General features: G+C 39.8%; 1 protein-coding gene across 1 annotated transcript; it reads right to left on the bottom strand.

Annotated features, from left to right (window-relative positions):
• Window positions 1–7455: 7455 nt before the first annotated feature.
• dnajc3a (DnaJ (Hsp40) homolog, subfamily C, member 3a) lies at window positions 7456–14463 on the bottom strand. Its single transcript, XM_026145664.1, has 9 exons — window positions 14182–14463; window positions 13590–13700; window positions 13370–13494; window positions 12973–13047; window positions 10936–11088; window positions 10619–10800; window positions 8424–8543; window positions 7849–7954; window positions 7456–7754 (listed from the first exon to the last, which is right to left on the bottom strand). The coding sequence occupies exons 1-9, from the start codon at window positions 14261–14263 to the stop codon at window positions 7542–7544; spliced, it is 1167 nt and encodes a 388-aa protein (XP_026001449.1). The 5' UTR covers window positions 14264–14463; the 3' UTR covers window positions 7456–7541.
• Window positions 14464–14945: the final 482 nt, after the last annotated feature.

The raw sequence follows: 14945 nt of genomic DNA, 5'->3' as shown, positions 1-14945 counted from the left end.
GACTCCCCTCAAACAAATGACCATAATTTCCTAACCGTAGGGGCTAGAGCGGTCATTCTTACACTGTTTGGTTCAGAAGAGATGGGGGAATCTTCCAGTGTTAACAATTTATCATTAAAATGTGAATTTTTAGAGATATATGACATGGATGACTTGTTGACTTAGAAGCCACGAATTCCCCAATATGCAAATATGAATGCCTGAGACCACATATATGATTGGCTGGCTGGGAAGCCGTGCAGGCCCTGATTTGTGGATTTGAATTCCTCAGCCCTCAGATATGATTGGCTGGCTTAGAAGCCATGAAGGCCCCAATATGCAAATTTGAATGCCTCAGGACACATATATGATTGGCTGGGAAGCCGTGCAGGCCCTGATTTGAAAATTTGAATTTCTCAGTCCTCACAGAGGATTGGCTGCCTGGGGACCTGGCAGAAATATATAGAAATACTATGATTAAGCATAAATACTACATTTAGTAGAAATACTATGTTTTAGCACAAATACTATAAAAAGCAGAAATACTATAATTTAGCAGAAATACTATATTAAGCACAAATCCTATAAAAAGCAGAAATAGGATGATTAAGCATAAACACTACATTTAGTAGAAATACTATGTTTGAGCAAAAATCCTATAAAAAGCAGAAATACTATATTAGGCACAAATCCCATAAAAAGCAGAAATAGTATGATTAAGCATAAATACTACATTTAGTAGAAATACTATGTTTTAGCACAAATAGTATAAAAAGCAGAAATATTGTAATTTAGCAGAAATACTATATTAGGCACAAATCTTATAAAATAGCAGAAATAGTATTATTTAGCACAATAGTAATAAGTTAAACAGAAAAATTGGAAAAGCAAAATGGACAGCTGAAAAAATGCTGAACATGCTGAGGGTCCCTCAAATATACTTGTTAAATGAAAAAATCAGCAAAAAAATGCACAGGGAGAGAGAAGTAAGTTTCTAGGTCAGCCTGGGAGCTGCTGAATTTGAATCCACCAATCAGAGAGCCTGTGTACTTTTTCCCGCCAAAACATGTGCCTCTTTTTACACACGCAGCACAGAGAGGCACAGGATTATTGCAGCCTATTTCTCATAGTGAGGACTCCCCTCAAACAAATGACCATAATTTCCAAACCGTAGGGGCTAGAGCGGTCATTCTTACACCGTTTTGTTCAGAAGAGATGGGGGAATCTTCCAGTGTTTACAATTTATCATTAAAATATGGTGCATTACAAGTCAAATATCTTTAATAATTCATAACTGAGTAGAGCAAAGCAAAAACTGCCTTGACTTGCCCTCAAACAACGCTTTCTAACTCGAAATCTATTTGGAGCATCGATATCATTCTTTCACCGTAAGAGACAGCAGGCTTTGGTGAACAATCATGGAAATTTTCAGGTCTCTGTGGAAATCCAACAAAAAGTTATGACGAGAGAAAAAAGTGGTTCATTTCCACAGTTTGAAATCTGAAGAAATCTGAGCGAAGGACGAATTTCCTACCCTCAAACAAGTCCAACTCATTTCAAAACGGTAATAGGTGAGAAAGAAATTCTTGAATTGTGAGCGTCAGGGGTGTCTGAAGATATTCGGGGACAAGCCTCATGTCTTAACTTTGCTTCGTTAAGGAGATATGACGATTCGAATATGCCTCTCATTACAGAAATCCAGCGGTGATTTTGAACAAGCTCTCCATTCACTTTATATGGAGAGTTTTCTGACCTTGTGTTAGTCTGAGGAGATTTGCAAAAATTCTATAAATCCCACAACAATGATGGTGACATTTTCTGAAAGCCAGCAAAAATACCTACGTTTTGATGTATAATTTGTGGAAGTTGAGTGAAAATTGAGCAAGTAGCAGGAAGTTGTTCGGACATGAAGTGAAAATTGCAAAACCTTCAGTGGCACACTGGAAGCCAAGAGCATAGCAACCATAACAACACATGTATTTTGTGAAAAATCACAATTTTGCAACTCAAAACTTTAAGAGGCATAAAAGTAAAACAGTAGAAGATTTGAAAAAGCTGAATCATACCTGAATAGCCAAATAATTTGTGAACATTTTAAAATTTGAATGGTTGTTCTAGGTGAAAATATGAGGAAGTAGTTAAGTTTCAAAAACAGGCAAAATTTAGCAGAATTGCAGAAGTTTCCCATTCATTTCAATGGGACAAATTAAAGGAAAAAAGCTTAATATTTTAAAAAGTATAATAGTTAAAAATAGCAAAAATCGTAGCAGGAATTAGCAAAAATAGCTGAATAGTTTAAAGTTTGAACGGTGAAAATAGCACAAAAATTGTGGAAGTAGTTAAACGGCGAAAAGTGTACGGAAACACCCGGAATAATAATAATAATAAAGAATAAAGAGAAACAGGAACTCAATAGTGTGGATGCTTAAAGCATCCACACAATAATAATAATAATAATAATAAAGATTCGAATAACAATACTGTGAATGCTTTTCAAGCATTCACACTAATAATAAAGATTCGAATAACAATACTGTGAATGCTTTTCAAGCATTCACACTAATTAGAAGAACAATACTGTGAATGCTTTTCAAGCATTCACACTAATAAATAAAAATACCTACACAAGGTATGGCAATTAAAATTTCAGAAACTATCCAGCTGTCAGAGCAATGGTTGCCGTGTATCTGAAACCGAAGAACCATGGTAGTGGCAATTAAATTAAAATAGCTTAAATTCACAGCAGACGCTTAAAGAAACGTAACAAATGATTGTTATCAGTAGTGAAGCACGGGATCCACAAATATCCACTTTGTGATATTACGTCACTAGTGTCCTTGAATAAACTTTCATATTAAGGCTGTTTGTGTGCACACGTTTGGTTGCTTTGAGGCTTGTTTACCCTCTGTGGTGAATTAACACCCGTGTTTTTTAACAGGTAAAAATCCCACACAAGGTCTGGCTTCACTACCTGCTGATGTGTTTATGCCATGGTGATTACAACACACACAGACTTAGTCCAGCCAGCATCACCTGCTGGGGTGATGCTGGGATCTTTGAGAAGAATATTATTACTGTCAGGCTGACCTGCCTGGACTGATGGCAGCAGTTACTGTGGGTTTAATTGGATGGATACATGGGTGTGTTTTATTGTAAGAGTTGAAATAAAGGCTTAGTAGATGCAAGCCTTCAATAATAATATCAATATGGGTGTTGCCGGTTATACAGTCTAATTTAAGCACAGAGGTTTAATTTATCTTTATTTTTTTTGTAGCTAACATTTTCTTTATGCATATGTTGACCTTTGTTTCTGACATCTGAGTTTAAAGCTGAGATACAACTAATATTTAATACTGCAGAGTAGAAACACAATTTACCCAGCGATTTTGCAAATGCATCGTTCTCCATCACTAAAAATCTACTAAAGCGAGAGTTGCAACATTTTGCTCTCCAACAGCAAAGTGCTCCTGATGTTTCTTCAACTGTCTGTGCCAATTTGGTATTTTTATCACTTGCCACAATGAACACAGAAGCACACAGGAGCTCAGACACAGGGCTCTAGCTGTGAGCAGTTTCACCCACCTGCTGTTCAAACCTTCTGTTTGTAAAGGTAAGCCAATCAGATTTAGAAAAAAAAAAAAAATTACCTTAAATGGAGAGGAGCTAAAATATCCAATCTCATAGAATTTAAACAGAGGGGCTGCACCACAGCCCAGTACATGAATCATTTGATCTTCAAATGCTGCAGAGACCAAGAAATTTGCATTGTCTCAACTAATCGTGTACTCATAAAGCCAATATGTTTCAAAATTATATCATCTGCTTCAAGTATTGCTTCAAGTCCCCTAATGATTGTCCAAACATTCAAAATGTGTCTGTACATTTGTGCTGCTGAATATAGTCACTGGTTACACTGTTTGTCATTATTTAATATACCTTCAAGCTAACACTACCCAGCTCGAGTCCTACAGCACCAAAGGTTTGGCTATTACAATATCCGTCTGTATAAAAACATGTTGAGATGGGTGTGATGGTTTTCATTACATTTTAAATTTAATTGACAGATACACATAGTGTAGGCAGGAATTTTGATAAAAATATGCACTGGTCTGTTGCACAGCAGTAGCTGAACATCAGGTGACAGGTAAAATGATTAGTGGGAGACTATTCCTGCAGATTTCACCATCTGCCATCATTTCTGCAATTTGACAAGAGATGGGGAGACCGTTGTTTCAGCCTAATCCCACCTTCTGTCAGTAAAGCGTTAAGGATAGTAAGAGCTGAGTGTGTGTGTGTGTGTGTGTGTGTGTGTGTGTGTGTGTGTGTGTGTGTGCGTGCGTGCACTTTCTGCCACTGCCATTGAAGCTTCATGTTTGAAAAACAAGTAATTTTGCACACTTGCTCTGCCAGCAGTGCTGGGCAGGTCTACATCTCGCAGGTTATATTTACCTCCAACACTCGGCTCCACATTTAATTCTAATCATGCTGTATGTAATAAAGTGCTCTCAGGGTTGGTGACGTTTGTCTTCTCTGGCTTGAGATCTGTTAGCTGTATGCTTCAACCAAATTCAAAATGAAGATTCTTATATTTAGCCACACATGTAACCTGCACTGTGCTTATCTAAATTCAAAAATAGAAGGCATTTGGTAATTAACAGACAGATTGTATCGAATGAGGCAGAAGGTAATTAGATGTTAGAATCTCTCTTCTGTCTGAAAAACAATATTTTTGGTTTACATGCAAAAATTAATTTGCAGGATGTACTCTACATACGTTTCTATGTACAGTTATGAGATCTGAAGGAAGCTGCTTAAAAGAGGTTTCACTGACGCCTAACTTTGTTTCACTCTGCATACTGTGTTGTGTTACAAGGACCCCTTGTGTTGGGCTCCTAGCATGACAACAGTTACAGATAGTGCACAAGAGTTTGGGTAATTACAGTCAAGTGCAAAAAGCACACCTGTGCTGCTTTCAGACAAACTCACAGGTTAAACAGCAGTCAGGAGCTGATAATCAAATGCACGCGATTAACTGATCCGCAACGAATGTGAACGCCTCCATAAAAGAAGGAGTGTTGGCAGTAATAATAATAATGGATTGCATTTATATAGAGCTTTTCGGGGCCCTCAAAGCACTGTACAATTCCACTATTCATTCACTCTCACACACTGGTGGAGGCAGCTACAGTTGTAGCCACAGCTGCCCTGGGGCAGACTGACAGAAGCGAGGCTGCCATATCGCGCCATCGGCCCCTCTGGCCATCACCAGTAGGCGGTAGGTGAAGTGTCTTGCCCACGGACACAACGACCGAGACTGTCCGAGCTGGGGCTCGAACCGGCAACCTTCCGATTACAAGACAAACTGCCAACTCTTTGAGCCACGATCACCCAGGTCTCCCGGTCTGGAGCATTCTGGTGTGTGCGCCAACACAATGCCAAGGAGGGAAGAAATCATCAGTGATCTTAGACAAGCAACCGTTGTTGCCCATCAATCTGAGGAGGGTAATGGTAAGTGCACCATTCTGCATGCAGTGAGAAAGATTATTCACAAGCAGAAAACATTCGAGACAGCTGCCAATCTTCCTACGAGTGAACATCCCAGCCAATTCACCTCAAGGTCAGACTGTGCAACACTCAAAAATACTGCAAAACACCCCAAGAGCGCCATCTCAGACTATGCAGGCCTCAGTTAGCATGTTAAATGTTAAAGTTCACAACTAGAAAAGAACCAAACCACTATAGAAATATGGCCCATTAAAAGTCCAGACCTCACCCACTTTAAAATTTGCAGTCATAAAGGCGTTAATTTAACTTACCATTTATTATTGAGGTTGCATTTTGCACAAGTTCATCTGAAATACATTAATGTGCTTTTCAAACATTTTTCCTGCTCAGTTCTTAAATTTAAAGTGAGAAAAAATTTCTAAGGTATAAAACAAATAACTTCAGACTCAGCAGCAAACATGTAGTTCAGTTGGTCATTATAAGCTTCATTATGAGGCAGAGCTGCTATGCTGAAGGGCATTTGAGTTTCAGGCTGCACCCAATAAAGTCAGTAAGACTAATCGTTGTGTTCTCATCACAAAAACTTCAATTGAATTTCAGCATCTACAGCGCTGCAGGCTCCAAGATTGGAAGTGTAACAGCTTTTGTGAAGCTGATCTGTAATTACCACTTTGCAGATGTAAAGTTGCAGTTTGCACACATGTCTGTCGAGACTCAGTGAAGCTGACTTCTGTCCAGTTTACAGTTCACCATGTTATTCTTGTAGATTAACGTGACAGTCTTATGATAGTCTGTGTGAGGCATTGCCAAAAAAGGCATTTTGTGAAGTCATAGTATCCCTGACCTTTAACCTCTAGATTCTGATGACTTAATCTTTGAGTGATTGTTTTTGCCAAATGTAAAGAAATTCCATCCAAACATTGCTGAGTGCGCTCAAAAGCAGGACAGACATAAAACAAACACCCAAACTGAACTGAAGACAAACAGGCCATCTGCACACAAGCTTCAAAATAATGCCACGCTCCATTTTGAGTGGGAAACCTTTAGCTGGAATGCCTCCTAAAGTTGGATTTCCCATTAGGAAAGTTGGATCAGCAACACAGACCCTGACTTTGCAATGCAAGACTGTGGCGGTGGGGTTTGTTTTGCTGGATCAGCTGTAGGAAGAAGTGTTTAGGGAGCAGTGCCAGCTGGGAGAGAGTGGTACACCTGCATGCATCTGCTAATTAACCTCTCTCCCTGTATAGGAGGAGTGGGGTCAGAGGAGAGTGTGCGCCGTGGAGCACAGCAAGCGGCTGCACAGTGGCCGAGTACGAGAGGCAGACGGCGCTCTGAAGTAGGGCAACTCAGCAAAGCAAGCATTTTTCCCCCCCTGTACTAATTACAATAACGAACTGTGTGTATGTGAGCAATTCAAGTTTCTCCTCTCTCTGCTTACTGAGGAGAACCCACAAGGCAACTAGTGCTACAAAGACATCAGCAGCACTAAACGGCTACTTGTAATCTACGCTGCTGCTGTTGTGCATTTATGACTCTCTAAACAATCCATAGAGAGAGCTAATAACACTGCAGCGTTTTTAAGCACCAATAAACAAGCATTGTGTTCAACTTTTCAGGTATCCGACAAAACACTTCTTTTTCCGATGACCTCCGATTTCTGAGATAAAGAGAATGTGGCTCAAGTGTGCGAGTAACCGTGCACAAGCATTACCAAGGTGCTTGCTGAGTGGTGAGACCTCCTTATGCTATCCGGTTAGCAGGAACTGAACTTTCAAAACAAGAGCAAGGGAACTGGCCACTAATAAATCAATTTCTTTTTGTATCAGACTTTGGAAAATGAAAGTCTAAAACTATAGCCAACTATTGTGACGTCAATGCATGGGAAACGTTACATATGAATATAAATGGTAAATATTAATCTAGAATTTCTTCATTTGGTGAAGTGCAAGTGAGTAACAATTATAATCTATGACTTTATAAAGTGCATATATATTTGTACCATTTTGTTTTTATTCACTGATGCAGGGATTCTATTCAGCTGATGTGTTCCTGTTTGCTTATTGTTCCCAAGTCAGTCCAGCCAGCAGACAAAATGTTACCCACCCTCGATCTTGAAGGACCTTGATGCAGCTACATATGTCGGGCTTACCTTCCTCATACTGTTCATCTTGGAGATAGGCCTCAGCTCTGTCCTTCAGCACATTAACATTCGCAGGATTGGACTTTAGGACTTCACTACAGACTGAGATTGCTCTGCTAGCCTGCTGGGCCTGGTCATAACAAAGAAAAAACGAAGCTTGGATAGATCCTTTAATAGAAGCACAGCGGCCTAACACATCCTTTTGCAGCAGTAAAGGGGCTTACCTGTGTTAGCGCATGGCAGATTCGCTCCTTGGCAAGAAGCAAGAAATGTTGCACATTGGGCTCGGTGGTTATCACCGCCTCGTACTTGCTCACTGCGTCTTCATACCTAAAGGAAGCGGGAGGCGATTATGTGACGCTGGCAAAACAGGGGATTGCAACATGGATCACTGCACCCACAAACACCACACCATCGTTAATTTCTCTTTTAAGTCTTGTAAATATGAAACCTTATATATGTCAAACATGATGTGACATCCATTCACGTTAAGATGGGATTTGCACGCCTCTTTGTAAAACCAGAGAAGTGGGGGAGCCTGAGGATAAGAGAGCCGTCATTGTACAGCTGATGCAATCCCCGGTATTCAGATGGGATATTATTTTATATTTACAGAGATGAAGACTTTCCTGACACATTTCTATCTTTGTGAGGACACTCACTGATATGCTGTTAGCCGTACCACTTTACTCTTACCACTTAAACCAGCACTCTAAAGGTGGACCAAAACGACATTATTCCTGAGGATTCAATTTAAACTCGTGCTCATAAAAAGGTTTTCATGAACATACAAACACACCTTTGTTCTTGGATGTATTCCTCAGCAGCTTGGATCTGTTTGTTGAGCTTCTTCACTTGCTTGTAATGGCTGTAACACTGCTTGTGATCAGGATCCAACTTCAAGCACTCACGCACCTCACTGGAGATCATAGGACAGAGGAAAGGTGAGGCTGAAAAGGCTAACTTTCAATGGTGACGACATGAACAGAATGACAATAACACACCAGATTTACAGTAAATAAACCCTAATGTACAAATGCATGATCATTAGTAACCAGTGTTGGGCAAGTTACTTTAAATTAGTAACTTAGTTACTTCTATCAAAAGTAACTCAGTTACTTCAAGTTACTCGTTACTTTCAAAGTAACTAGTTACTAGGGAAAGTAACTTTGGTTTTACTCAGAATTCTCTTTTTAATGTGTTGCTTTACAGCTGTGGCTCCAGCAAACATCAGCTGATACTAGAAATTAATTTTAAATAAATTCTAACAACAGCGGATCAAGCTTAAACGTGCTGCTGTTGTTTAGCGCGACATCCGGCGGTTTCCTCTTTCTGTCGTGAAGTGGGCGATAAACAAACAAGAGAGAAAAGCAGATCAGCTGAGGGAGGGGGGAGAATGAGAGAAGAGGCAGCTGTGCAGCAAAGACACAGAATAAATCCAGCTTTGTGTCTTTTTCATTGTAGCATAAGTCCGGGACAAACTTTTCACCTCAATACGAAACGCGTAATATTTTCTCTGAATACGAGACGATTCCGTTTTTTTTAGGGGACGGTTGGCAACTCTAATAATTAACCTTATGAACAAAATAAAGTTCAACTTCAGTAACATCATAGCACCCACCCAGCTGTATAGAAACTCCGTCATGCTAGCTAGTACGCAGTACGGAAAAGTCAGCATAACGAAAATAAACTCCACCTAAACATGGTTTATATCTGACCCAGATAGACTGCAGGTCATAACTTCTTACCTGAAGTTCAGTTCACCTGACACTCGGACTGGCGGCCACTTCGGGTCTCTCCTTTTGCCTCCCCTTTCCCTCATCCACCTGCTGTCCTCCACCACTTGCTAATGTTACTGAATCTGCGGAAGCTCCGTGATAGCCACCACACGAAGTAACCAATGACGACCCTATCTAAATCCCAGTAACGACTAACGTGTTCCTGGCTTTCGCATAATAACTAGTTACTGTGCTCGTTACCACACAAAAATAACGTAGTAACTGTAACGCGTTACTTAATAGCGCATTAGTCCCTACACTGTTAGTAACTTACTTATGTCATTTATGGCTACAGTCTTTCTAATGATGATAATAATAATAGCAATGAGAAGGCCAGTCACTGAAACAGCAGTCCACATCATCATCATCATACACGCATTTGTAATGTTGAGGGTGGAAATGCATTCGTCATGACATTCATCAGAATAGAAAGATGCCATTTTATAAAATATAAAAGTATCTACACAAAAATTTCCAATATTAATTTCAGTTGTGTTTTGAAATCCATGAAGGCTATGCCTTTGTGAAGCCATACGCTGCTCTCTGTACCACTATGTTTGGTTCATTTCTTGTTTTGCAATTTTACCACTGAATGCAAACTTCTGCAGACAGTCGACTTAAACATTAGAGCCTTCACTGTGCGCCCACTCACAGCACCTTAAATAAGCACAAGTTCTGGGGGTTTTTTTTTGGGCCACATGAACCGTTGCAGTACTACTCAGCTATTTTGGCCTCTTGACTCCATTTCCTCCTCAAAACTTACATTCAAGCTAAAGTGTTGCCTTTTCTGACACAGAGGAGGAAATCTAGCACACTTCACTCATGCATATTACTGAAAGTGGTGAAAATTAGACTTCCAGAGAGTGGGCAAAAGTGCATGGCTGTACAAAAAGACAACCCTTTTAAGATAATAGCAAAATTTAAAATCCTGTTTACCTTTTTTTTTTTTTTTTAATTCTTATGAGGCACAGTCTATGAATGAGCTACCCACTATACTGCACTCTGATGAAGTGTAAATCCAATATATTTTTTAAGAAAAAATAACTAAGATTAAATCATTATCAGAAATGTTCCTGCTATTTTTTTTTAATTTAGAATAAAAGCTTTGTGATTAGTAGAGTATCAACCATAGTGACATGCTGCCTTATTGTGGCATTGCCACAGTGTAAACAGCAGCAGGGAGCTTCTTGAAAGCAAACAGTCTGCGAGTCCTTACCTGAGGGACATCTCATGGTCTCCAAGATTATAGTAGATGGTGCTCAGCTTGTAGAAAGCCTGGGTATTGTCATTCTTTAACTTGGATGCAGCTTTAAGGTCGCTGATAGCTTTCCCCATCTCTCCCATCTGAATGAAACACTCTGCTCGCATCTCACGAGAGGTCACATCCCAAATGCACGTCTGCAACAGTCGGACAATAACGCTTACAGACTTCAGGTGATACGCAAATGCTCTGTACTCTCTGTATCGATGATAATGCAGAAAATCCTATGCTTGTGGGAAAATCAGTCAATACTGGCAAGGAATGTCTCTCACCTCGATGACGGTGTCAAGCTGTGCAGCAGCTGTCACATAATCCTTGTCGTCGAAGCTCCGGCGTGACTGAGCCACCAGGCGCTGAATTTCATCTGATTTTGTCAGCTGGCTCTGGGCCTCCTTCTCTTCTTTGTCGCTGGGGTTGGACTTCAGCTAGAAGATTTCAAGGCATTACGCTAAGTACTAATGTAGCTAAAGAAAATGTGATTCCATCTCTCATAGATGTATTCCAATTTGAGATTTCTGTGCCATCTTCTGCCTCCCGAAAATATTACTTATCACTGCAGTGCTTGCCAGTCCCTGCACAGATAACGTTATAATGAATCTCGTTGCAGAGGTCATCATACTCACAAGAGCCATCTCAGCTAATGGCACAACTCTTACAAATAGACCTATCTACTCTTTAAATGGTTCCTGCTAGCTCAGCTAAGGGAAGAGCATAAATGTGACGCATTACACCAGGCCAATGTTGTGGACTGCTGAAGCAGCAGAACAGCCTGCACCTCTGGCCCGTTCCCTCAACAGTATACCAGCAAAACGAAGTCCACAAAAAATAAAAAAATAGACTGCAGAAGCTCAGATGTAATCTTTCCCCCTGGAGGCAAAAGAACTCTTTGCACTCTTGATGGAGGATGAATCTCAGCTTAAAATTAAATACTTTTCCATACTTTAGGCAATTCCAGAAATAGACTATTAAAAGTATTCCAAGGCTGTGATCATTCAGTGTAGCATACATAAGAACATAAGAATGATTATGGGACTAATCATTAAGCTTCAACTTGAAGTTCAGAGCTTGCTGGTGGTGGTTTCAGGGAAGTGTGGACAGGTGACCAAAAACGAGCCTATGACCTGCATACTTTAAGGTCAAAGTGACACCATGTGAACTGTTCATCCAAGTCCCTGGAACTTAGGGCTGTGCGATATGACCAAAATCTCTTATCCGAAGACATTTCTCATCCCGATAATGATATATAATCGCAAAATAGTGCATTTTCTGTAAATTCTGTGAATCTCAGGCAACTCGACTTGTGTGAAGTGTTTATAGCTGGGTGTCGTGTACCTGCAGTCGAGTGTTGTGACTTTGACTTGTCTTTATTACATGGCACACTGCAGGGAAAAGCCTGTTCTAACCTTTAAGTGTAAGGTTTGTTTTGAGCACCTGGGGGCTCTTTTTTGCTTCTCGTAAACTCTTTCTATACTCCGGTAGAAAAGGTTTGTTGTGTCTGTGTTGGGGACCAGTTCTGTGCTCCGTGTCAGACTTTTCATAACCAAACCATATCCATGTATAAAACGAGTGTAATGTGAAAAAGATGGATGTTTTAATATCATCCATCTGATCCTATTATTCTTCATATTGTACAGCCCGATTGGAACCTAAGACTTATTCACAGACATGGCAAGGCCATTTACTGTATGATTTTAGGTGGCAGTATGTGATTCTAATTGGACATGCATTTACAAATTCAAGCCTCTAAAATGGTGCGAGAATGCTCAAATGAGCGTTCCCCATTATTTACATCTAGTAAGTAAACTCAAATATACATGACCCCCCTTTCCTGTTCTTTTAAGGCTTTCAACTTCCCTGGTGTTTCACTGCGAAGAACCATGTGTTTTGTAAAGTGCATTTACCCTGTCATTATCCAAAAATCTCACACTGTTGTTCCTCACTGTAGTGTTATAAGTGTTATACAATACTATAATACTACTACTACAATACTAGCTCATGTTCTATGTTCTGTAGAGGAAAATTAAGTTTCATTCAGTGGCATTTATCTCTTCAAACACACCCTTCACAGTGCTTTTTAATCTGTTATCTTGAAATCCACCACAAGGAGGACACTGTATAGACAACCATGAATACACGTCTTTGTACTTATATTTATCATTCTGAAGAAAAAAAAAAAAAAAAAAAAAAGACTACTGCAACGTTACTACGGCCATAGATCAACACTGACACCTCCTGGTGAACTGTTGTTTCTCTCACAAGTGTCTGCCCCAGCATAGTTTTGCTTTAAAAGGGGGTATTGCTTTACTTACCACCTTCTTGAAGTCACTCTCCGCTTCATCCAGCTTTCCCTGCTTCAGAAGAAGATTTCCTCTCTGAAGCCGTGCCTGTTGAGTGAGACACATCAAGAATTTGTTTCGCATGTAAAATAAAGAGTTATCAACACAGCTTCCAGAACCGACTGATTTCCCAGCACGCCTGGGCCCGCAGCCGAAATAAAAAGATAATGTTGCCAGATGTTTGCATGCTTTATCTAATTATTTGCATAGATTTATCACAGAGTTCTGCCTTAAAGGTTAGTCTGCAGTATGACACGAAGTATTGCTTTGAAATTCTATTTTCTGTCAAATGTACATTTTAAATTTACATCTGTTAAAAAACATTTCTGAAGAAATACACATTAGACAAACAGTAAAGACAACAACTTACAGATGTGAAGTCCGGTTTAAGTTCAATGACTCTGCTTAAATCAGGCAATGCTGATTTTGACTTCCCCATTGCTAAAAACACTGTAGCTCTTCTGTAGTATGCCATGTAGTTTTGGGGATCTATATCTGTAAAATGCCAATGAAACTGTCACTTTAGAAGAAACCTTTTGGGAAAATCCAAGGCATTTTTTTGGTGTCGTTAGCATGTCTCTGACACTCACCCACAGCTGCATGGAAATGAGAGAGGGCATCAGCTAGCTGGCCAGCAGCAAGAAGTTTCTTCCCCATCTCCATGTGATTGTCCACACTCCCATCCTTGCCACATTTCCCTCCTTAAAAAACAAATAGAACAAATCATAGTGCAACAAAACAACACTGAGCATATTTTTACTCATTCAAGTAATGCAATAATCAGATTTTATTTAAATATTCCTGTATATGACCCGCCCAAAAATGTAAATCACATCAATAACAAGAGCAACGGCAACAGCTTTCCCCACAGTAATTGGTAAAGACTTTCACAAGTACCTGGGTTTCTTACAAGCTTGAAGACGTTCACGAGCAAGCATAATCAAAGAAGCAGTTTTATCTATCATCTTTTATTCTTTAGGCTCAAACCAGCTAGCTTTAAGTAATAAAATTGACCCAGTGACTAGCTAGCTTAACGTCAGCTAATAATATTAGCGATTTCACAAGCTAATGCTGTCAGTGACATTACCCATGTAATAAAGTTGTCTGAACTTTAACCCGAGTTCAAGTTAGTGGTAGCATTCACCAGCTATAAATGTAAAGTACACCTAGCAAACGTCTTACCTTGAAACCTAATATCAATCAAAACAAGAACATATGGGAAGTACGTCAGTATTTTGTGAGCCACATGGTCGATGGAAACCATGGTTAAAGTTCTCTCTCTCTGGACACGTCCCGCAGACTTCAGCTGTCACTGTTTCAACCAGTTCTCCCCTTATTTCGCTACAATCCCATGTGTTGGCGGATGGCTACATTTCTTCTCTTTTTCCCAGCCACTGTAGACCAGCATACGCAACCGACTGGTCGTGGGTGATCGTGATTGGCTGAATTATATGGAAAACCCCGCCCACATCTGTTGGTTCAACAGAGAGCAGCCACGGCAGCACAAGCACAGTCAGTGTGCGCGCGTGTGTGCGTGCGCGCTTGCGTTGGTCGGTGGTTCTTATGGACGTACACTAGTCACCTTATTTTTGAGGTAAAAAGTATATCAACTAGAATGTAAACCGTAATTTTGACATTAAGATTTTATCTTTTTAAAAAATCTGTATTTACTTGTATCTCTTATTTGTAGCAGTTAATTATGTGGATTTTCCTCCTTTTTTTTTTAACGTTTCCCAAACATATAAGTGTCAAATCTTTACGGTAAAAGCGAAAGACCCTGGCTTCTAAAGACAATTTACAAATACAGAAGTTCTCCTTGGTTTATGGCTGGGCCAGAGACAGAACGAAAAAAGACAATAAACGAGTTAGTAAACACTGACACTTTTTAAACTGTTTCTTAAAAGTATTAGCCTGCAACCCAACGATTTATGGAACAAGAAAAAAAG

The sequence above is a fragment of the Astatotilapia calliptera genome, chromosome 16 (assembly GCF_900246225.1).
Source record: "Astatotilapia calliptera chromosome 16, fAstCal1.2, whole genome shotgun sequence".
NCBI classification, from domain to species: domain Eukaryota; kingdom Metazoa; phylum Chordata; class Actinopteri; order Cichliformes; family Cichlidae; genus Astatotilapia; species Astatotilapia calliptera.
Note: the sequence above shows the minus strand (reverse complement) of the source record. Positions and strands in the feature narration are given on the sequence as shown.

Coding starts and splice junctions, on each gene's coding strand:
- dnajc3a (XM_026145664.1), bottom strand. CDS start 14,263: ATGGTTTCCATCGACCATGTGGCTCACAAAATACTGACGTACTTCCCA. Junction 11,089..12,972: donor AGAGTGACTTCAAGAAGGTG/GTAAGTAAAGCA, acceptor GAAATCTTCTAG/CTGAAGTCCAACCCCAGCGA. Junction 8,544..10,618: donor GACCATGAGATGTCCCTCAG/GTAAGGACTCGC, acceptor TATGATCTCCAG/TGAGGTGCGTGAGTGCTTGA.